Source organism: Arachis ipaensis, chromosome B7 (genome assembly GCF_059453495.1).
Source record: "Arachis ipaensis isolate K30076 ecotype BB chromosome B7, ASM5945349v1, whole genome shotgun sequence".
Lineage (NCBI taxonomy): Eukaryota > Viridiplantae > Streptophyta > Magnoliopsida > Fabales > Fabaceae > Arachis > Arachis ipaensis.
The window spans coordinates 9424429-9446057 of record NC_142442.1 but is presented as its reverse complement, the minus strand read 5'-3'; the positions used below and the strand labels follow the sequence as shown (position 1 = coordinate 9446057).

Sequence of the window (21629 nt, the reverse complement as noted above, 5' to 3'; positions counted from 1 at the left end):
AGAAAATATTTTATTCCATACAAAATAATTAAAAAATATATTTTATTCTATACAAAATAATTTTAAAAAATGGCTTAAAAGATGTTATGAGTACTATAAAAGTTTGTAATATTCTAGTGATTTAGATAAATACATGATAAAAATATTTTTTCTCTAATTTCTAAATTATTAGTGACTATGTGGAGTATTTCTTTAATGTCCTAAGTGGACATTACAAATTTTTATAGTACTTCTAACATCTTTTAAGCCATTTTTTAAATTATTTTGCATAGAATAAAATATTTTTTTGTGGTAAAATATAAATAAATTTATTAAAAAATATTCATGAGCTATCAATAATGGGCAGAAGAGTATTGTATAGAATTCGAATTGCTCACCATATAATTTGAATCAGAGTAATTCGAACTTCCCTATGCGTAATTCGAATCATGTAATATCTCACCATATAATTTAAATAATTTTATTAAAAAATTATCATGAATATTTTTTAATTAATTTATTTAAATTATACCATAAAAAAATATTTTATTCTATGCAAAATAATTTAAAAAATGGCTTAAAAGATGTTAGAAGTACTATAAAAATTTGTAATGTCCTAATGACTTAGGACATTAAAGAAATACTCCACATAGTCACTAATAATTTAGAAATTAGAGAAAAAATATTTTTATCATGTATTTACCTAAATCACTAGAATATTACAAACTTTTATAGTACTCATAACATCTTTTAAGCCATTTTTTAAAATTATTTTGTATAGAATAAAATATATTTTTTAATTATTTTGTATGGAATAAAATATTTTCTTTCATTTCTAAATTATTATTGACTATGTAGAGTATTTTATTTAAAATTTGAGTACATGCATGTATTTACCTAAGTTATTATAACATTACAAATTTTTATAGTACTCCTAACATTTTTTAAGCCATTTTTTTAAATTATTTTGCATAGGATAAAATATTTTTTGTAGTATAATTTAAAAAAATTTATTAAAAAAATTTATTAAAAAATATTCATGAACTATTAAAAATGGACAGAAAATTATTGTATGGAATTCGAATTGATAGCTCATTAATATTTTAAAGAAGTCTCGTAATTAAATATTTTGTTAGCTTTTTTTTAACGTATGAAATAAAAATATATATTTTTTTAATTTTTAAATTATTAATTTTTTTAATAAATTTTTTAATACTTTTTTTTAATAAATTATTAATTTTTTCTCAAATTATGGTTGGTTTAATTCGAACCATCCTGGTTCGAATTACTTTGTCAGCTTTCTCTCTCTATAATTCGAACCACCCTAGTTCAAATTATATGCACTTGAAGTTCGAACCATCTTGGTTCGATTTATTAACAACAGTCAACATGTAATTCGAACTGCACTGGTTCGAATTACTAACAAATGCAGTTCAAACCACGTTGGTTCGATTTATATTAATATACGTTCTGGCGCATTACTGAAACCATTTTCGATTTGGCTTATATACGTAAATTCTAATGGCATTGGTTTATAATGGTTTTTTGCCCTTAAAAATAATAAATTTTGATGGTCTTCTATCAATTTTTTAAAATGAAATATGTATACAAAATGATTTAATTTTGATATCTTTATAAGACAATTTTTTGGAAATTTTTCGAATATATCTATAAAATTTAAGAACATTGATAATCGTTAGTTGTTCAAAGCTAAGATAAATTGTGTATCTCTCTAATTAAAATCGTCATGTATTTTATATTTTTTAAAGTAAATTAAACTTTCATTAAAATTATGATCAAATCGTAAATGTCGAGGGCACAAATAGTACTAATTCTCTTGTAAATACATATATTGAAGAAAATTTCTAAAAATCATATATATTCAATAGTTTACTATTTTAAATATCTTATGAATAAAGTAACAAGATTAAATATCATTAATAGTATAAAATTATTTGTATATTATCAATATATTGAAATATGTTTATCGTTGTTTTTTATACCTTTGTCAATATAAAATTATTTTTATAACTTTAAATATTATTTTTAAAGGTATTCAAGTTAATTTTATATATTAAAAATGATAAAAAAAAATTTGTAATTTTCTAAGAAGAATATATAGTATTTATTATAAGTTTTGTTTCTAACAAAAAAATATTATTGTATTAAAATAAATCTCGATAAAAGTAGTATGTTTAATTTTAAGGATATTATTAATATAATTTTTATTTAGAAAATAATTATGAAATAATATATCTTAATTTTATCCTCAATATTTTTATTTTATTTTAATTTTATCCTTAATATTTGATTTTATTTATTTCAATTATATACTTAAGTAGTTAAGTTGGACAATATATAAAAATTCTACATTAATATATTACTGATACATTATCTTAGGATTGTCAAGTGTTAGTGACATGACAGTTATCATCACGTTATTATCTCTGTTACTTAGTGTTTGTTTTGGGGTATTGAGATAGATTGAATCAATATTATATTTGTTAGTTCAGAGATTGATACTAAAATTTTTGTCTTTATCTCTAAAATTTCAGTATGTCAGTACCTCCAAAAAGTAGGAATACAGGAGACTAAAATTTTTAAAGATTGAGACTGAAACTTTAATAACATTTTATACCTAAAATACCTTCATTTCAATTAATTAATTATAATTTTACCCTTTGTGCAAATTAAATTAGAGTTTCATTTTTGTTTCAATTTCTGTCTCCCATTTTGCACCAAACAGAATACTGAGATTTATTTTAATCTCTATCTCTTATTCTCAGTCTCTCGTCTCAGTTTTTCGGTCTCTATCTCTCCACCAAAACTATCTTAACGATGTTAACCCTCAAAGTTATAATTAAAACATCTTTAAAACATTAGGGACGCGATTAAAGTAAATTAAATATTAAGAATATTTAAAATATTTAAAAAATCCTAAAAAAAATTAAAAAGATTTTCATATTTTTTATTTTTACATAGAATTATATGGAAGGTTTTTTTTTTTTCATCTTGATCGTGTAAAAAACAAAATATAGGGTTTGTTTATACGTGCAATTGACAGAAGTGTTTTTTTTTTCAAAAGTATAAAATTAATAAATATATTTATAGAAGTAATTTCTAGTGTAAAATTACAATCATGATCAAATATAACATGATATATTTAAATTAAAAGGTATAATTTAAAATAGATATACACATACTTGTGTTTGTATATATTAATTCAATTTTTTATGTAGTAGTTAAAAAATTATATTTTTAAAATAAATATTTTTTTTTTCAACATATGTTTTCAGAACACATTTTAAAAACTATAAAAAATATTTTACTAAGATAATAAAAAAAAATTTAATACACTAAATACATCAAAATATAAAAACTTCTTATTATTATATTATTATAATATACCTTTAATACACAAGATAATTAAATTATTTTAAAAATCAGAAAATTAAATTTTTAATTATAATTTTTTAGATTTGAATTCTCTTAATTTTAAATTTTACTTTAGAGAGTAAAATATGATTTATCATTATTTATTTCATAGATAGAACTAAAAAAAATATTCAATAATAAAAAATTTTATTTTATTCTTTAAAATAAAAATTTAAAATTTAAAGAATTCAAATTCTAACTTTTTTTTTCAAGTTTTCTTTCTCTATAATCGCTTTTATTTATGACAAAAGTAGGTGTAAAAAGCACAAAAAAATCTGTTTACTTTTTAGTTTCACTTTTTTTCAAAAGTATAAATAAACAATTCATTAAATAGAATAAATATTTATTTAAAAAATATATATTTTTATCTGAAAAACGCAAACAACTAAGTGATAGAACTATTTCCTCAATATGCGGTGCGACTTTATTTTTCTATTTCTATTCGCGGTGCAAACCTAAATGCCAATAGCCACTGTATTTTTTATTATTACGTATTGATTGATTATTCATTATTGAAATGCCACTGCATTTGTCATTTGAATGCTTCTGAATTTGTGTCAAACCAACGTTTCCTATACTATAATAAATATAATAAGGTGTGACCAGCACTGCTCTTCATTGATTTTTCAAGAAACAGTTATTGACTACACTTCTTTCTTTAAGTTGCAATAACAATTATAATTCAGAGTTTGACACTCCTATCTCGTGCATGCCACTAGACACGTGCTATTAACTTGTAATGATAGCATACATGTATTTGAGTTGTGCATGTCTGGAAATTACGGTGTCCGTGTCGGCATGGCCAGACCCAGAAGCCAGTGCAATCAACTGTATTAACTATTAAGCTTCAAGTTACATTACATTATAAAGCAAACTTCTTTTTTGGTAGAAATTATACGGCAAACTATAAAAAGTTTAAAACCCAGAAAAATAAATTGATAGTCCGGCTCCGGCCATACAAATCAATTCATGTCGAATCGAATCAAAGAAAGAATGAAGCACCAATCTCTCTCTCTCTTTTCTGCCGGATCTCATACGTTTTCATTTTATTCTCACTTATGGCACATTGTTGTAATTCTAATGATTAAAATGATTTAATTTTTTAAATTAATATAAATATAATAATAAATTAAATTAGGCTTTCTGTAGTTAGATAATAATCTACTACAAAATTATTTGTCACATATTATTGTTTAACAGATTAAATAATTAATTTTTTGAGACTATTTTTATTATTATCTGCATCTAGCTGAAAAGGCGTTCCACTTTTTGGATCCATACGTTCGGCAGTTTATTAGTGTTTGTTTCTCATTCCTCTATTTAACACCGTCCAAAAAGGCCATCTTCTATTTCAGCCCAAAAGAATTTGTTTCTCATAGTGCTGAGTGCTGAACGATTCACCAATGGTTCTCTCATCCTTCTAATCTAAAACATATGTAATATGACTTCCAATAAATACTAATAAAATTAACATAATTGCATTTGTTTTTCTCGCACTAATAACGTCTAAGATGAAGTATGGATGTGTTGTATGCTTATGCATGTGGAAATTTAAAGAAAAGAGGGAGAGGGATGGATTTCATAATAATCCCATGTAAATTTCATTACACCTTTCCAAACAGTCCGAAATACAAATGTGTGTTTTTCACTTTTTCCACAATTAGATTCCTAAGGCTGTGATCGTATACTAATAAAGAACGAAAAACAAAATGATCCCTCTAAATACATTCTTAATTATCTTTCTAACTTCCAATATATATTTATTCAAATGTATTGCTATGGCTTGAAAACATAAAAAGTTTTGGAAAATTAGAAAATGATTAGTTTAAGAGTATAAATCATATCTAATAAAAAGATTCTTAATGTAATTTTTAAAGCATAAAGCATGTGTGGTAACTAATAACGGCATATAAGAGCTGCTTATAGTTTCCTAATTTAAACACCTACACCACTTGTTTGCTCTTAAAGAAAACAAAAACTTTTGTAATGCTGCTTAAGACTTTAAGGGAGGAATAAGTATGCATAATTGAGGAGGAAACAAAACCTTGATCACATTTTTGATCCTCTAGAGATGAGAATTTCTCCATAAGACACCTTTTGCTGAACTCTAATGGCATCACGGGAAGCAAGAACTATGCACAAAAGGTTAACAAACGCAGATATTAGAAGGACATTATGAAGTGTTTTTATATATATTTGTGTACGCGTGCGTGTATGTCGCGTATATGTGAGACGCAAATGAATAAATACCACAAGTCGAATAGAAGAGTAGCGCTGCTTTTTTCCTATCCATTCCAGCAGCCAGGATATTAAGGGATTCAGCATGAGGAGCTCCAGATGTGCTGAAATGTGCTCTCAAATGCCTGTTCACATTCAAAAGTAAAGAAATAGTGGTTATTGTAACTGAAAATTGCTTTTATTATGGAAATCAGCAAAATTCCATTGAGATTCGTACACTTGGATAGAATCTGTCATCTTGTCACTGGGATGATTCATTTTTACTTGTGTTTGCGTGGGTCCTGTCTCCACAATTAGTTCTGAAAAGAAACTTATAAGGCTGATCATTCTTAAGTTGATCAATAGCACAAGAGAATAGTACCTTTTACCTATCACAACATTTAGAGAATATATAACAACTAAATTAACTACCTTGATCTGGTGTGGGACTCTTTCCAGAACGCCTAGATATGTGGAAAGCTACTTTCTCCTCTAATGCTTCAAGGCCTCCGCTGCGGTGGAAATATCCTTTCTTCTCTACTGCTTCAAGGCCTCTGCTGCTGTTTCCAGATGATGAATTTTTTTTCCTTTTGTCTCTGTTAATGGTTTCCAAATCATTAATCAACCAAGCATTTTCTGCTAGACCATAACTCTCATCCTATTTTCATCATATGTCAAGATGGAATGGCCAATCCTTGAAAGTTGAAGGCTTAATTTGCATTTCACAAAGGTTAGTTTCTGTCATACAACTACCTTCTTGAATTGTAGTCTGGTTCCGAATCTGATCTTAGATTGGAATTATTGCCATCTCCTACAAATTCACATAAAGGAACAATTACCGCACATTTTCTCTTAATCACAGGTATACACCTGAAGAATTGACTTGGAGAAAAAGAAGATCAAATAGCCAAATAAAGATGAATTGTACCAGATTTCCCTGATGGTAGCATTGAAGTAACTTCAGGAGCGCTCACACCATTTCCAAGGTTAACTATCTGTACATCTGGGGGGGTTTTCGGTTGTCGAACACGCTGCTTCTCAACTGAGACTGGTTGATTCTGTGGCATATTGTCTAAATCTTCATAAGCCTACATATATAAACATTTTATCCAAAATGAATTAGTGTTATCGATATCCTTCAAACACACGGAAAGGAAAACTAGAATAATTATACACGTGACTCACATATCCCACGAAATCTTCATTAAGTACTCCTGGAGGCGATGAAGAAGATGGCACTGAAGGATTGGATGCTGAAGTCCTTTCTACATAGGATGTGATGTTTATTACCTTGTTTTTTATTTTGTTTTCTTTTCCACTTTTATTATGTTTAAAATTGAGCATTGGGTAATTTCTAAATACCAATTAGTACCATTTTAAAGCCACACTTCCCAAAGAGGAATAAAAAGACTCTATACCGACCTGATGGTGAATGTTTGGGTGGTTGAATGCTCTTATTCCATAAATCAAGTATAGGTGCTGGATAATATACATCTCTATTTTCACTTGTAAATAAATCACCAATAAGCACAAGAGGTGGTAGCTTCATGAGGTTAGATATCTTTGTTGAAGACATGATATCAGTACGCTGCAACAGAAGTAGCAGTATAAAACTAAGTTTATAATTGTGCTAAATAAGTAAATAACCAGTTGACATTAAAGTACTAAACATATATATGCATATATCTTTTAAATGCATGGATTGCATGCATTCTGGATATTGATTGAATACCTTTCTCTTTCTTCCTCTTTTTGAAACAAGATCAGAAGCATTTTGAAGCCAGTGCTGGTATATATGAACAGGAATTATGGTTTGCTCGTAATCCATTGCAGTTCCCACTGGTTGTCTTCTTTTCCTTTTTGTTGGGCCTGGCCTTCCACGTTCCTGTTGCATTACGCTTCAAAGATTGGTCATTTTCTATTCTATGAAGCATGATATATTGATATCCGTTGTGTCAGAAAAGTTATGCTACCTGTCTATCTCCCCTGCCTACGTCACATTGCTGGATGATCGTGTCTCCTGCGTGCTGTTGGTCATGAATTACATCATCTGCAGATTGTTATACATCAGCATGTACTTCTCTTTCTTGTTTTACTTTTTTACGTTAGCAGTATTTAGTTTTCATAAGCAGCAAATGTTAGCAGTACTTCAACAATGTAAGGTAAAACATATTGAAGGAAAGAGACAGCATCATATATAACAATGTCCCTGAAATTTGGCAGAAGAATTAATGTTTTTCTATCCAAACAATATTTTGAACTATAGCATGGTTCTGAAACAACTGCACTGTTTTAAGATCTTTGTGTTTACAGTGAAAGAAATTGTTCACACACACCTCTTGTTGGCTCACCTTGATGGGGTGGGGAGGGTACAAGCATGGTTGGAATTTGAGTGAAACCTCCTGAAGTTCCGTTTACCTGTGTTTCCTCGTCGTCTTTGATGTCGAACCTGAGGTAGTGTTGACAAAATAAAACACATAAGATGACAATAAATCATATATTCAAGATTCAAGACACTGATATTGAGATATCATAATTCAGAGATCATTTATGAATTATGAGGGAAGTGAAATAATTTAAACAGCAAACCAATTTTGACTTAATATAGATTTTCAAGCTACAAATACCATATGACATGCTGTTAAAAAACAGAAAGCAAGTCTAAATAAACAAGATGATAGAAGCAAAACCAACCTTTCAAAGCGATTGAATGGATTCATATTATCATTGAACGTATCGTTACGTTCAAATAAGGTAATATTCTCTGCATCAGCTGAGAATGATAAGAGTCAGCAAAGGGACACATTCACAACACGTATATGGATAATAAAATCAAGAAAACCTTGATGGAGATGTTCGGATTGAGCTTCCTCCCCCCTAGATCCATCATCAAAATATGCTGTTTCATCAACATTGTCAAGCCGCTGCAATGGACAAAATTTAATGCTTACACAAGCTGAAAATATCGTTCATCCTTAACATAATTTATTGACCCTTTTATGTAAAAACAATTTAAAAAAAAAAATAATTATAATTTGGTTGATAACACTAGTTGAACATGATTAATTAATGGCTATATCGATTTTGTTTATAATGAAGAGACTTGACACATACCATAGTAAAATAGGCAGCAGGCTGGAACCCCATTGTGGTGGCTGTGTTGGAAAACTGAAGGGACTCAACATCTGCTATATTCATATCTTCGATCTCAGGTAGAGTAACAGCCTCTTTCCTATCAAATAAAAGAAAATGGTTAATATAGAACAGCGTGAAATTTCAGAAGCAATGCAAATAGTATGATCCAACTCTATAATTACATATTTTTTTACTAAAAAGAAACACAAATTATTCATAAGCGATAAGAACTTAAAATATGTAAAGTAATAAGCAAGTGTTAATGTTAGGTAACTTGGCTTTAGATTTTCCTTTGGGAAGTACTGTAGGATGTGGTACACTCTTTACTTTCCATGCTTCATTGATCTCAGCCTGAAACAAACAGGAATTGAAACCAATTTATTAGAGGAAAAACTAGAAACTGAAGGAATATTAAACGTAGCAAAAAGTAGTAGTAGATCTTCGTACCAGAAAACGGGTAACGTCATCTACATGAAATATTAGAGAGTGAGTTCAGAAATTTCTTGGAAAATTGTTATGCACTGATATGGAACTTCTGTAAAGGATTCAGAACTTACCATAAAGGAGCTTCACTTTTCTCTCGTAGACAATCACTACTCCTCCTGGTGGAAAAACGCAATCAATAAACAGATATGCATAATCCATCTAATATATTTCGACTAGCTGAACTTGGAAACATAAATTCGAGAGAAATTGAAAGAAAACGAAACAATAAGAAAATAGAGCTGCATAATCTATCTAATATTCACTACTACTAACTGAAATTGGAAAAGGAAATTGAAGAGAATGGAGGATCGGAGAGAGCCGTTACCCATGAGAATACCAGAGAGTCTCAGAGCCATGGGAACCGATGGGTTCAAAATCTCTTCGCTGTGAACAAGCAACATGAAACGGTATCAAGTTGCTGAGAAATTTGATTTGGAAAAAAAAAAGAAGCAGCTACACTGAACGAAGAAGAACTATATATAAGAAAATCGTTACCAGATCTTAATGATGTTGAGCTTATCTAGTTTCCTTCTGTTGATTTTCGCGTGCATTGTAGCGGCCATCCTTCATCAAGCAGCGAGAGGAACACAGAGATTACAATTCTTATGATTTCAGAGAGGAAAAAAAATATACTATCACTGTTTAAAATGATTTTATATAAACTTTTGAATCCTCACATTCAGAGTTTGAAATTCAAACTTCCTCAACAGAGATATGGAAATGTTGACCAAAATTTGAAATCAAAATGAAACTCAGCTAAATTTAGGAAGAAGAGCACATTGATGAAAACAAAAAATGTTACGAGTACCATATTTGGCCGAGTGGAGCTTTTCGTGCAAGAAGCTGATGAGAGTAAAACATATTGAAGAAGTCACCAAGAGATAGATCAACTCTATCTGTGGCTGTGACTGTAAAATAGCAACAAGAACTCTGTGCAGTGTTTTGTGAGTGATTTCAAAAGATGCAAATCAAGAAGAGAAGCGTGTGAATTGTGAGTGATGAAAACGAAGCTCTCTCTCTCTACTCTCTTGTTCTGTCTACTTTAAACCCGCCAATTGCAATTGCAATGCAGGCAACAAGCGCGGGTATGCAGAAGAAGAACGTAGCAAACAGTGATGCACATAATAGTCACGCGAGAACAGTTTACTGATTATCCACGCGTTATACATCTATTGCTTTGCTGATTCACGTGGAGCCTCATCATGGCGAGTGTTTTACACTCGCTTGGTCGTTGATGTAATCAACCAATTTCGCACCACAACCAAATGTTGAATCCGTTAGGACTCAAAACCGTTAATAAATTTTAAAAAATAAATAAAATTTTGTCGTAGTCACGTTAGACTCACGTGACTGCCATGTTCTCCCCCTCAACCCCCTCTCTCTCACTCGCTATAACAATGTATCTGAGAATTGGTTATAGTTAAGTGTGTGAGGAAAAGTTTGTTGGGTTTGATGAGATGGAGAGGTTGGTGGAAGTGTCCGAGCCAGAGGTTCGGATTGAGTTCGCTTTGAACTGCAAATGCCGAACCACGGTGACACTGAGGTCCGTTTGCTCGAACTTACCCGTGGCATTCAAGGTTCAAACGTCTTCACCCAACAAGTTTCTGGTTAACCCTCCGAGTGGACTAATCGCTCCACTCTCCTCCGCAACCTTCCAAATCATCCTCAAACCCCAGTCTCAAATCCCACGCGCCTATCCACGCTCCCCCTCAGACCGATTCCTCATAAAAACAGCTGAGTTCATTTCCAACTCGTCCGGTTCCACTCGCCCCGACTCGATCAACTCATGGTTCGCCTCTCGCCCAAAAGGGTTCTCCACTCTGGACATCAAGCTCAAGGTAGCGTTCGTTGGGCCCGTGCTCCTCCGCGAGGCGGTTTCGCGCGGGGACTTGGATACTGTTAGGAACTTGTTGAAACGGCAGCGTTCGGTACTCGCGGATTTGACGCCAAGTGAAGCTGAGTCGCTGCTCCGAGTTGCCACCGAGTTGGCCGACCCGGAGGACATGGTTCATTTGCTGCTTGAGGCTGGGCTGAGGATCCAGGAAGCTGTTGGATCAGATAACGTCAACGGCTCTGATGATGTACACGTGGTGGACGGGAACATTGGTCCTGACGAAACGCATGTGAGTTCTCGCATCTCTTTGCTTTCTTTCAATTTTTGTCTTATGTTTTTGACGTAAAATTTTGTCTTGTTGTGAGCCCATAACTAGCTACTTATAATTCTTTTGGCGTAAGGTTAAATTTTTAAAAGATGTGTAATACTTTTTTTTTTTTGGTTTAAAGAAGATGTGTAATACTTATATTCCATGATTTGTCTAACTGTCCACAGTGAAGCCCAAAACTATAGATTGGAAACACACACGTTATTTTTTATTAGCCAAGTGTGATGATTCCAGAAGGGTTACCATATTATATCCGTTTCTTAGTCTTGGGCTTTAAGCCCCGTTGTTAAAAAAAAAAGAAATAATTAGCCAAGTGTGACAAAATATCAACAACAATATTTTACCCAAAAAAAAACAACAATAATTGATCATGCATTGCATTTTTTTCTTAATTGTTGGTTAAGCTATTATTAGATGAGTGCTGCTAGGAGCCAATGGAGTATTTGTACAATGTGTACAATAGGCTATTTATTTGGCCCAATATGAGTTAAAAAATGAATTTCTCAAACACAATATACTCATACTATCTAGAATAACCATCCAGGTACCAGAAATAATAGATATCTGATATCCTACTCAATCGAACATTACCCCATTATAAACATTGTATAGATACTCCATTGGCTCCCTATACTTCCTCTTATTAGATATATGGACTAGATAGATGTCGCATTTCAAGTGTTCGTGTCATATAAATTAGGAATTTACACATAGAATATGGCATCACCTGCAATTCTACTAAAACCAACTCCTTTATCTTCACATATTGGTAAATTTTCATTGTAGAGATGAATTGAATTCGTGGTTTACTTTTGTCATAGATGTCTAGTTAAGAATTTCCCATGATAATAATCATACAAGAGACTATGAGTAGCTAAGACTTTATAATTTTTCTTGGTGATGAAATCTTGTGCTTAGAAAGATGTGGTGAATGATGAGGAACAAGGAGAAGCAGTATTTGAGGCTGCGAGGCGTGGAGATGTGAGGCAACTTGAGACTCTAATGAAGAGAGGTGGCGGGGTTGTGAGCTACCGTGACCAGTATGGTTTGACTGCGCTTCATGCCGCGGCTTTCAAGGGGCACAAGGATGTGGTGCTAATGCTAAGCGAAGCAGGGACGGAGTTGGAGTGTCAGGACGAGGAAGGTCACGTGCCGCTGCACATGGCAGTCGAGGGTGGCAATATAGAGACAGTTCGAGTTTTGGTGGACAAGGGTGTAAACGTTAATGCTATGAACAAGAGGGGTGCCACCCCTTTGTACATGGCGAGAGTATGGGGTTATGACGATATATGTGAGTTGCTTAGTAGTATGGGAGCATTACCTTCTTCTCTTCCTATTGTTTCATCTTAAAGTGTGTTTGTCAGCACTCATCAATACTGAAATCAATGTGAGCAAACTATGAGATACAGATGACCATATAAATGTAAATTATCAATATCTCCTTGTTTCTTATTATTTATGGTGGATTTTCTTTTAGTCTAGAATAAACATGTTTTCTGTTACTTCATTGACATGCTGATGAATCTAAAATCGTGTAAATTGCATCTTAATGGATGGAGAAAAAGCGTGTGGGACCTTAAAGGGTTGCAGTAGCATTTAATGCCTTAATCTGTAGAATGTTTCCTCGTAAGAAGTTTCCCAAACGGAAATATGCTCCTCGGGCAAATTGCTGCTTCGTTTATTAGAGATTCCTCTACCTGCTTGTGGGAAGGGAAATTCCATGGACCTTATGCTACATTTCATGTGAAAATTACACGAATTTATAGTAATAATTTACTTTGATTGATTACGGTGCACTATTCATTAAGCTGCTGATAGAAGATACTGATAACAAGAAAAATCCAACAAGAGGTATACCTGTACAACAAAATTATACGACTTCTGTGAGCAACATATCAATTAAGAAATTTCCTGTCTCAGCTTTATTCAATTATATACACGAAGCCATCTCTTTACTTGTAAATTAATCAATACATAACTCATCCAAATAATTAGGTGATGCTGATGATACTATCCTGAACTATTTCTTGTCTCTAATTTTCCCACGTATCCCCATTGATAATCTAAATTAACAGCCTCCATTAAAAAGAAAGTGAAAAGTACCATGAACCAATCATTCATATAAGGTGAAAACTCAGGTGCAGTCGACTTTACGTAAAGTTGATACTTAAGAGCCGTTAGATGATTTGACTAATTTGATAAAATGGATTTGACTAATTTGATAAAATTTTCATCTAACGACTCTCAGATATCAACTTCACTTGAAGTCGACTTTACCTGAGTTTTCACCTTCATATAATTGTTTGGTTTTCCTAATGAAGTACGAATTTGAGAGCTCTTAAACAACAATAACATAGTTTTATTTTGTATTGATGATCATTTATACTCTCTCTTTAAAAAAAAAATTAAACGACTTTTTTATTAATTTGTAATGAAGAGTGTAATCTATAGTAATTAATTAATAATTAACAACTCTATTGATTTATAAAAACAATGTGTAATTCAAGTAAATTCAACTCATTTTTCTCCTTCTTATTCTGAAGAAGAGGATTTTGGTTTTATTAAAAGAATTAAAAAAATTTCTATGAACACAATAAATTAATTATTAAATATGTCACCGTATATTTTTGTATTTTATTTATATTATTTTAAATATTTTTCACAGAATAAATAACTACGAAAACAATCAACTCTATTATTTTTGAAAAATGCTAGAAATATAATTTATTGTTTTTTACCAATAATTAGCTAGTAATGTTTAAAAGTATGATAAAAAAATATATTAATGAATTATTAGACTAAAGAAAGTAGACAGTTGACTAAAAATGTTGGTTAAAAATAATAAATTTTGCTAATCCTTGAATTTTTCTCATAAAATAATAATTAAAAAAAAATTATAATTAAATGTTTTTATGAAATACATATGTATAGTATGGTGTGGCTGCTTCATATAACATGGTAGGGGTGCACAGACCCGGCCCGGCACGAAGGCTCGGCCCGGTTCCGAACACTTTTGGGGCTAATTTGGTGTGATTTCATCGGATTTAGGGTCGGGTAAGGGTCTCAAAAATAGACCCGGTCATTATTTTGGGTCGGGTCCGGGTCATAGCTCGGGTCACCCGAAGTCGGCCCGGTGACCCGGTCATCATACACAATTAATATTTTGTGTTATTAGTGATGGATCATGACTATTCTTATGTGGAATTTAAGTATTATAAATCTTAATATTTTGTGTTATTAGTCATTATAAAACTATAAGTTAATATTTTATGTTTAGAATGCATAAGACTTTAGACTAATGCATAATATTGTGTTATTTGTATTGATTTAAATATTTGGTATTATTAGACAATATTAGTATTGATTGTGGTTATACTTTAGTATTGATTGTGGTTATGCTTTAATTTTGAAGAATGGTTGGTTCTTGTTATATTTTTCTAAGTGAATTTTACCATGTTAAATAATGGTTGGAGTCTTGGAAATTTGGATATTTTTACATGCTAGCTTACAAGAAGGTATCAACGTAATGTAATGTTAACGGCCCGGTTTTCACCCGATTTTTACCCGGTATAATTGTGACCCGAAAGTGTATTGGTTTCATCGGGTCTAGGGTCGGGTTCGGGTCTAATAAATAGACCCAGTGTATACTTCGGGTCGGGTCTGGGTCACATCAAACCCGATTTCACCCGACCCATGTGCACCCCTATAACATGGTTGAAAAGAGTTACTTGTATCATAATGTGGAGTTAAACTTTGTCCCAATATGTGTATAATCAAATTTTTTTTTTTTGGTCTGCACAAGGTATCCATCAGGTCGGAAGTCCAATGACTAATTCATTGGATACTGAAGAGGCACACAAAGTTAGCGACCCTCCCAAGCAAGCAAGCTCCATTTCCATCCTCAAGTGAGTATCGAATCCGGGAGAGATGGCTAAGGGACACAGATCCTCATCCATCTGTACCAACTTGCGTTGGTATAATCAAATTTAATTTGAAAGTTCAGTCTAACAAAAATGGGATTAAAGAACAAGAACTTACTCCAATAGTACCCAGGTAGCATTTATTACCCTTTTAGTTTCTAGTTTGCTGTGAGTGTTAAGCACTAAAAACAGTCCCTTCCAACGGCCAACCAAACCTAGTGAGTAACGAGTAACGAACATGGGCACCTTCCTTTGTTTCCTCTTCCTCCTTCTACTACTCACGTACCCACCCTCAACTTCAGCCACAGTCTCACGCATCACCCACGAAGACCGTTTTACCCTCTCCGCCTCCCTCCACCGCGGCCTCGGCAGCAGAGAATACGTCGAAGTCAACTACCCTCCGCCGTCTTTGGACCCAACCCCATCATGCTCCCACAGGGTCCTCCACCACTCCTTCGGCGACACCATCAACTCTCCACCGTACTCCACTCCTTACTCCCCTCCACCACGCTGCCCTCCCCCTTGGTCCCGCGTCCTCCTTCACTTCCACGCCTCCTCTCGCGGCGACCAGTACGACCGCATCGCTGCCATCTGGCTCGGCGGCGCCGAGCTCTTCCGCACAAGCACCGCCGAGCCAACCGCATCCGGAATCTTCTGGAACGTCCGCAAGGACATCACCAGGTACTCTTCACTCCTTGCCAGGTCCGATCTCGAACTCACCATGATGCTCGAGAACATAATTAACAACGAATTCACCGGCGTTTACCACGTCACGGTTACGTTTCTCTACTACAATGCAAACTCCGTTAAGGTTCCGTTTAGGCCATGCGGCGGTGAAGGACTCACTTCCAATCGAAGGTCCAGATCTCTCATGAATCGCAATCCAGTGATTTCTTTGGACGTAGACGAATCGCCGGCAGATTTGATTATTCCGATCGCCGACGACGGTGAGCGGGGGTTTTGGTTCAAGGTGGAGAACGAAAGGGACTTGCATTCCAGAAAGATTCGAATTCCGCGGAACACGCACCGTGTGGTTCTTGAACTATACGTGTCGTTTCACGGAAACGATGAATTCTGGTACACGAATCCGCCGAATTCGTACATCATTTCTAACGGTTTAGCGACGGAGCGCGGTAACGGTCCTTACAGGGAAGTTTTCGTGACGATTGACGGCGATATTGTCGCGTGGGAGGTTCCTTTTCCGGTGATCTTCACCGGCGGCATCAACCCACTGTCGTGGGCGCCGGTGGTGGCGATCGGCGCCTTCAATCTCCCTTCGTACGACATCGACATTACCCCGTATTTGGGGAAGCTTCTCGACGGGAAGGAACACAAGTTCGCATTAGGAGTGTCTCAGGGCATTTCATATTGGCTATTGAACGCGAATCTCCATGTTTGGTTGGATCATGCATCTAAAGTGGTTCAGGCGAGCTACCCCGCTCGACGGAGCCCTGAAACGAACATCGAACGGCAAGAAGAGTTTCTAGGGCTCAATGGCGAGTTTGAGGTTGAAGCAGAGAAGGAAACTATGGTAGTTACAGTTAGTTATACAACTAGCATGTTAGTTAGAACTTACAACAGTTAGTTGAGTTAGTTATACAGCTGGCATGTTAGTTAGAATTTTAGTGAGTTTGTTACTTGTGTTGCAGGTGACAGGGTGGGTTACTTCAAGTGCAGGGAATGTGACTACTAGTATCTCACAAATGTTCACGCTAAGGAACTTCATGAAGTTCCAAGAGGACGGGACATACAAGATGGTGAAGCACAAGTTCAAGGCAAAGACGAAGGTGAAGGTAAAGAACAGCCATGGCGAGATGATCGCGAAGCTCAAGGTTAAGCGGAAGTACCCTCTGAGGGTCATCACATGGACCGAGCCGATTTTGTTTGGGGATGATGATACTGATGACGACGATGACGACGCTGAAGATGAGAAAAGTTACAGGCTTGTCACCAATGTTTCTCATACTCTTGAGCAAAGCTATGTTAGTTCGTGCATTTCAAGGTCGATTGAAAATAAGCAAGATTCAAAAGGGTGGATGGATGTTAAGGGTCACAATGTTCTGTCAGGTCAAGCAAACACCAAACAGAATTATAGCTATATTGATAGGTTTAATTGTTACTCTCGCGATGTTGCTGCGGCTAATGGAAGGCTTATTAGAGACGAGTCAAGTGTTAAATGTGAAAATTTTGTTATTTAATTTTTGCTGCCGTGCTACCTCTTTGTGTAGCTTCTATTTTATTGTTTTTGGTCACAATATTGAGCATCTTATGAATTATGATTATGAATCTTAACTTGTATATTGTTCTCATGCCCCTGTTACAGGATGTTACAAAGAGCAAAACCCAAGTTCCCTCTATGAACTTAATTTTACTGAACCTGGAAAACCTGTGATGTATATGTGAACAAAGTACTCAAGTTTACATCAAAAGATAATCATACTGCAAATAAATTTGGGGTATCCTTCTCTATATTGACTATAAATAAATTCAGTTGTCAGCGAATTTCTTACACTCATAATTGGTTGTGAGGTTGAAAAACAAGCCTGAGAAGCAGCAACCAAACCCTATTCAAAAGCCGTGGGGCGCCAGAAACTCTTCTTACCAACAAGAAACTGATTTTGATGCAATGATACAGACCAGTGAAGCGAATGCAATACTGGGGTCAGTTTGTTTAGAATCTCCAGAGAATCACGAACCACCAAATATCCATCCGGTCTCAATATGCGATCAATCTCCGCAACCACATCCACAATATCGCATCTGACAAGATTGACAATTGTCAGGATCAAATATATTAACACAGCTATGCTATAGGATATAGAACTAAACTCACTGAGTTCTAGAAAGATGACAATAGCAGAAAGAACATTTGTCTCATAGGTTTTGGTTTCTCCAACAAGCATACCTTTTCTCAACATATTGGAAGAGAAAACTAGAATGGAGGAGATCATACGTGCGAGGATAAGTGTTGAAGGATTCGCACCAATCATGATACATTCCTATTAACCCTCTGTCGTATATAACTGAAAGAGTATCCCACACGTCAATCGGTACCACATTCATCACCCACACTGGTAGATCAATGAGTGCAGAGGCAAATCTGAAATAAAATGCTTATCAGCTTCAAAGAAACTTGGATTAGTCACTGACAAAATTGTATTGATGCAAATAACAGTCAAAGGAATCAACAATATGGATCTGTCTAGGCCTGAAAATTGCATATATTGTACTAAGTCACTAATAAATGAAAAGGGACCAAAGCAAGAAAAAAACAACTAATCTTTAATTAAATATGCTTTACCCTGCATAACCAGCATTCATGTCCATTACATTTCGTATACTTGACCATTTTATTGAAAGACCTTCTGCATAAACATCTGAAACTAATTGAGACCAGAGTTTGCTGTCCTTGTAAAACTCGTCAGTAGCATCCGAGTCAAGTAAGCTCGGAGGCTTACTGTTAAGTCTCTGGGGCCAAGGCATGGGCCAGCTCTGCAGTTCGCCCATACCATCGACTGAGAGAGGAGTCAGGCAACTATCAAGTTTGGCATACCTAAATATGCTCATGCAGAGAGAGTCAGCAAGGACAGAAAATTAAGTGACATAGGAATATGACATAAACTAGATGGAAACAAAAAAAAGTTACCATGAACTATTTTTTGAGTCCTTATTTTCGCATAAAGGAGGAATTTTCTCTTTGCGATTCTCATAGCAGGAAGAAGAGGTGGGCTTCTGGTAGATAACAAGCCCGATTCCAGCTGAATCACGACCATTAGCCACAACCGACCAGCACATAGCTTTGGTTATTTCCACCATCACTGCACAAAGCAAGGACAACAAATACATTAGAAAAAAGAATTCTAACTGCTTTTAGGACTAAAGCTTTATTCTTCACCGGTAAAAACAACTTTGACTAGAGAGAAAACAAAGAGATACTGACATAGATGTATTCGAATAAATAAAGAGGGAGAGCGAGAGAAAAAGACTAACCACTCCATATTTGCTGATCCTTTTCGTTGTCGCGATAAACTGGAGTTGCAGACCATGCAAAGAAGCCTCCTGGTCTGAGAATCCTATTGAGTTCGTATAGTGGTTTCCCACCTAAACATGTAAACCAGATTAGTTAACAGTTCTAACAGATATTATAGAAGGCTAGGCAAGAAGGAATTACCATCTGCTTCCCAATGAACCCTGCACCGTGCACAATGGATCATGTCAAAAGCACTATCAGGAAAAGTCAACTTTTGTGTTCCAATGACAGAAAGAGTTGCAGGAATTCCTCGCTCCAAAGCAAACTGTATCTGAGCTTCATGTTCATCCTTTGGAGCAAATGACATGGTAATGACATTTTTGTCCAGCAGATAACCACCAAAGCTAGCAACACCACAGCCAACGTCTAGAACAACCCTGATATGCTTTCCCCATTGAATTTTGGGTAATGTCTGGTGAAAAATCACAAAATGTAGTAAGCCTTCAAGAAACTAAATCAAGATCTAGTTATATTAAGGTAACATTTAATTAAGAAATAGAAATAAAATCAGATCATAGATGAGTTTCATGAATCTTAAAGAGAATCAACAAAACACGATATCTATCTATACTATAGCCAAAAACAAAGGTTATAAGCCTAACTATTCTCTTATTCTATACACATTTAGCTCCTATCCGAATTAATATGCTCAAATCTAAGGTAAATAATTTGAGAGCACATGAGAGTGTACCTCCTCCATGAACTGAATGTAATGATCAACTCCATCTTTAAATTGAGTACCACCACCTGGAAAGACAAGATATTCGCCGGACTTCACCACCCAGTGCTGGTCCTTCTTGTACTCAACTAGCTTTGGATGAGGGACATTATCATACCAAATCTGAAAACAACAGTAACATGAAACTCCTATAACCATGACTAGATAAAACTTAAAAGTAAGAATCAGATGTTTAACTAACAGTATCACCACTTTCAAAAGAGATTAAACATGTGAGTAATCACAGCAACAACACCATGTGCTCACTGCCCTTAAAAACCATTCTGCTATATCCCTTTCAACATAACTTCCGTTTTAACTACTTTTGTAATGTATGAACTATGAACAAAACATATGTCTAGATATATTGATTTTTCAATGTAACAAATTAGTGAAAGAAACATTCATTTGAGGCAACTCAAGTATACCAGATAAGTACTAATTTTATCAACATGAGATTGATACATCCTTCAACAGAAATCAAATTACAAATCACAAAAAAATTCCCTCTTACCGAACTATCAATCTCACCATGTCCCTGCTCTTAGGCCACGGAACTGGAAATCTATACCCTTTGGGAAGTGGCAGCAAACACTTGAGACTGTTCTGAGGGCAATGCCTCTCCCTGTGTTCCATGTGCTTCCTTGACTTGAGGGCCTTAATGGCTTCCCAATTATCCAAACAGGGTATATAATCCACCGCCAAAGGTCCCTTACAAAGCTTCCAATCAATAAGAACAGCCTCTTTCTCTTGCTGTTGTTGGCTTTGATTAGTAATTGCAGGAGGAGGTGCATGATGATCATGTTGGGGTGCAGGGAGAGGGTCAAGTAGAGATGGTGGTTGGTTTTGGACATTATTGGAGGAGAGAACAAAAGGGTTGAAGGTGGAGATGGTGGTGTTGGTTGTGTTAGTGAAAATGAGGACACCGACGAAAAAGAACAATCCCAAGAGAGTTAAGATGAAGGGGTATTTTCTCTCCTTGAAGAACTCTTCACCTATAATTCCCATTTATGTTTGATTTGGTAACACAATTGTGATGTGAATCTGGAAATGAGTGTCAATGAAGGAAGGAAGGGAGGCACCAGGCACCAATTTGTAATAGAAAGAGACAAAGAGGGTAAATATGGATGGTGATTGGGACAAGAACAAAAGTAACCACTGACACACACATTTAATTCTAGTATCTTGTTACGTATTTATGTATGTACAATTGTACACTGTACTTCTTCAACCCTCCCACCCAACCTCTGATAATGACAACCTACAGAGTCAAACATACTCAGCTTTTTTTTAGTACTATGTTAAAAATAAAAAGTCAGTACTTTGTTCAACAAAAATACATTACAGTTTTTCTGAAATTAAATTTTAAATGTTTTTTAACCGGTATAATTCATTAAAATGGGTGATCAACGATGTACAAATATATGAGTTAGTTTAACTTTTCACGATCTGCAAAAAGTCGAAAGACAATCATGAAAAAATGCAAAAAAATAAAAAAAATTACAAAAAAAACTTAGAAAGCTAACACGTGTAATAACTACTTTTTA

At 34.4% G+C, this 21629-nt stretch overlaps 4 protein-coding genes across 8 annotated transcripts; 2 read left to right on the top strand and 2 right to left on the bottom strand.

Moving 5' to 3' along the window:
* Positions 1-4964: 4964 nt before the first annotated feature.
* On the bottom strand, positions 4965-10246 carry SYN1 (Rad21/Rec8-like family protein). Of its 3 annotated transcripts, none has more exons than XM_016310006.3 (20): positions 10061-10246; positions 9748-9816; positions 9578-9636; positions 9324-9368; positions 9214-9233; positions 9041-9117; positions 8746-8863; positions 8474-8555; positions 8326-8404; positions 7968-8080; positions 7605-7681; positions 7364-7516; positions 7054-7219; positions 6817-6896; positions 6560-6719; positions 6385-6442; positions 6064-6227; positions 5870-5951; positions 5665-5777; positions 4965-5546 (listed from the first exon to the last, which is right to left on the bottom strand). In XM_016310006.3, exons 1-20 carry the CDS (start codon positions 10111-10113, stop codon positions 5464-5466), a joined length of 1851 nt encoding a protein of 616 aa, XP_016165492.1. In that variant the 5' UTR covers positions 10114-10246; the 3' UTR covers positions 4965-5463. The 3 variants fall into 3 exon arrangements, with proteins under 3 accessions (XP_016165492.1, XP_016165494.1, XP_088349074.1); XM_016310008.3 differs by having other exon boundaries at positions 5340-5546; positions 7983-8080; XM_088492948.1 differs by having other exon boundaries at positions 5340-5546; positions 8326-8395.
* A 353-nt stretch (positions 10247-10599) lies between these two features.
* On the top strand, positions 10600-12866 carry LOC107608641 (protein VAPYRIN). The gene is made up of 2 exons (XM_016310371.3): positions 10600-11375; positions 12333-12866. Exons 1-2 carry the CDS (start codon positions 10710-10712, stop codon positions 12762-12764), a joined length of 1098 nt encoding a protein of 365 aa, XP_016165857.2. The 5' UTR covers positions 10600-10709; the 3' UTR covers positions 12765-12866.
* Positions 12867-13136: 270 nt separating this feature from the next.
* LOC107608640 (putative methyltransferase PMT23) lies at positions 13137-21251 on the bottom strand. 3 transcript variants are annotated; one of them, XR_015892084.1, is made up of 9 exons: positions 20614-21214; positions 20056-20205; positions 19506-19776; positions 19325-19435; positions 18981-19152; positions 18636-18887; positions 18240-18434; positions 17845-18094; positions 13137-13271 (listed from the first exon to the last, which is right to left on the bottom strand). XR_015892084.1 is itself a non-coding variant. In XM_016310368.3 (8 exons), the coding sequence occupies exons 1-8, from the start codon at positions 21088-21090 to the stop codon at positions 17899-17901; spliced, it is 1824 nt and encodes a 607-aa protein (XP_016165854.1). In that variant the 5' UTR covers positions 21091-21251; the 3' UTR covers positions 17678-17898. The 3 variants fall into 3 exon arrangements, 2 of the variants coding, with proteins under 2 accessions (XP_016165854.1, XP_016165855.1); XM_016310368.3 differs by lacking the exon at positions 13137-13271 and having other exon boundaries at positions 17678-18094; positions 20614-21251; XM_016310369.3 differs by lacking the exon at positions 13137-13271 and having other exon boundaries at positions 17678-18094; positions 18168-18434; positions 20614-21216.
* LOC107608639 (Peptide-N4-(N-acetyl-beta-glucosaminyl)asparagine amidase A protein) lies at positions 15397-17643 on the top strand. Its single transcript, XM_016310367.3, has 2 exons — positions 15397-16865; positions 16984-17643. Exons 1-2 carry the CDS (start codon positions 15573-15575, stop codon positions 17530-17532), a joined length of 1842 nt encoding a protein of 613 aa, XP_016165853.1. The 5' UTR covers positions 15397-15572; the 3' UTR covers positions 17533-17643.
* Positions 21252-21629: the final 378 nt, after the last annotated feature.

Coding starts and splice junctions, on each gene's coding strand:
- LOC107608641 (XM_016310371.3), top strand. CDS start 10,710: ATGGAGAGGTTGGTGGAAGTGTCCGAGCCAGAGGTTCGGATTGAGTTC. Junction 11,376..12,332: donor TTGGTCCTGACGAAACGCAT/GTGAGTTCTCGC, acceptor TCTTGTGCTTAG/AAAGATGTGGTGAATGATGA.
- LOC107608640 (XM_016310368.3), bottom strand. CDS start 21,090: ATGGGAATTATAGGTGAAGAGTTCTTCAAGGAGAGAAAATACCCCTTC. Junction 19,777..20,055: donor ACATTCAGTTCATGGAGGAG/GTACACTCTCAT, acceptor ATTTTTCACCAG/ACATTACCCAAAATTCAATG. Junction 18,095..18,239: donor TTCCAATATGTTGAGAAAAG/GTATGCTTGTTG, acceptor CAATCTTGTCAG/ATGCGATATTGTGGATGTGG.
- SYN1 (XM_016310006.3), bottom strand. CDS start 10,113: ATGTTTTACTCTCATCAGCTTCTTGCACGAAAAGCTCCACTCGGCCAA. Junction 9,234..9,323: donor AAAAGTGAAGCTCCTTTATG/GTAAGTTCTGAA, acceptor TATTTCATGTAG/ATGACGTTACCCGTTTTCTG. Junction 8,864..9,040: donor AAAGGAAAATCTAAAGCCAA/GTTACCTAACAT, acceptor TTTATTTGATAG/GAAAGAGGCTGTTACTCTAC.
- LOC107608639 (XM_016310367.3), top strand. CDS start 15,573: ATGGGCACCTTCCTTTGTTTCCTCTTCCTCCTTCTACTACTCACGTAC. Junction 16,866..16,983: donor AAGCAGAGAAGGAAACTATG/GTAGTTACAGTT, acceptor CTTGTGTTGCAG/GTGACAGGGTGGGTTACTTC.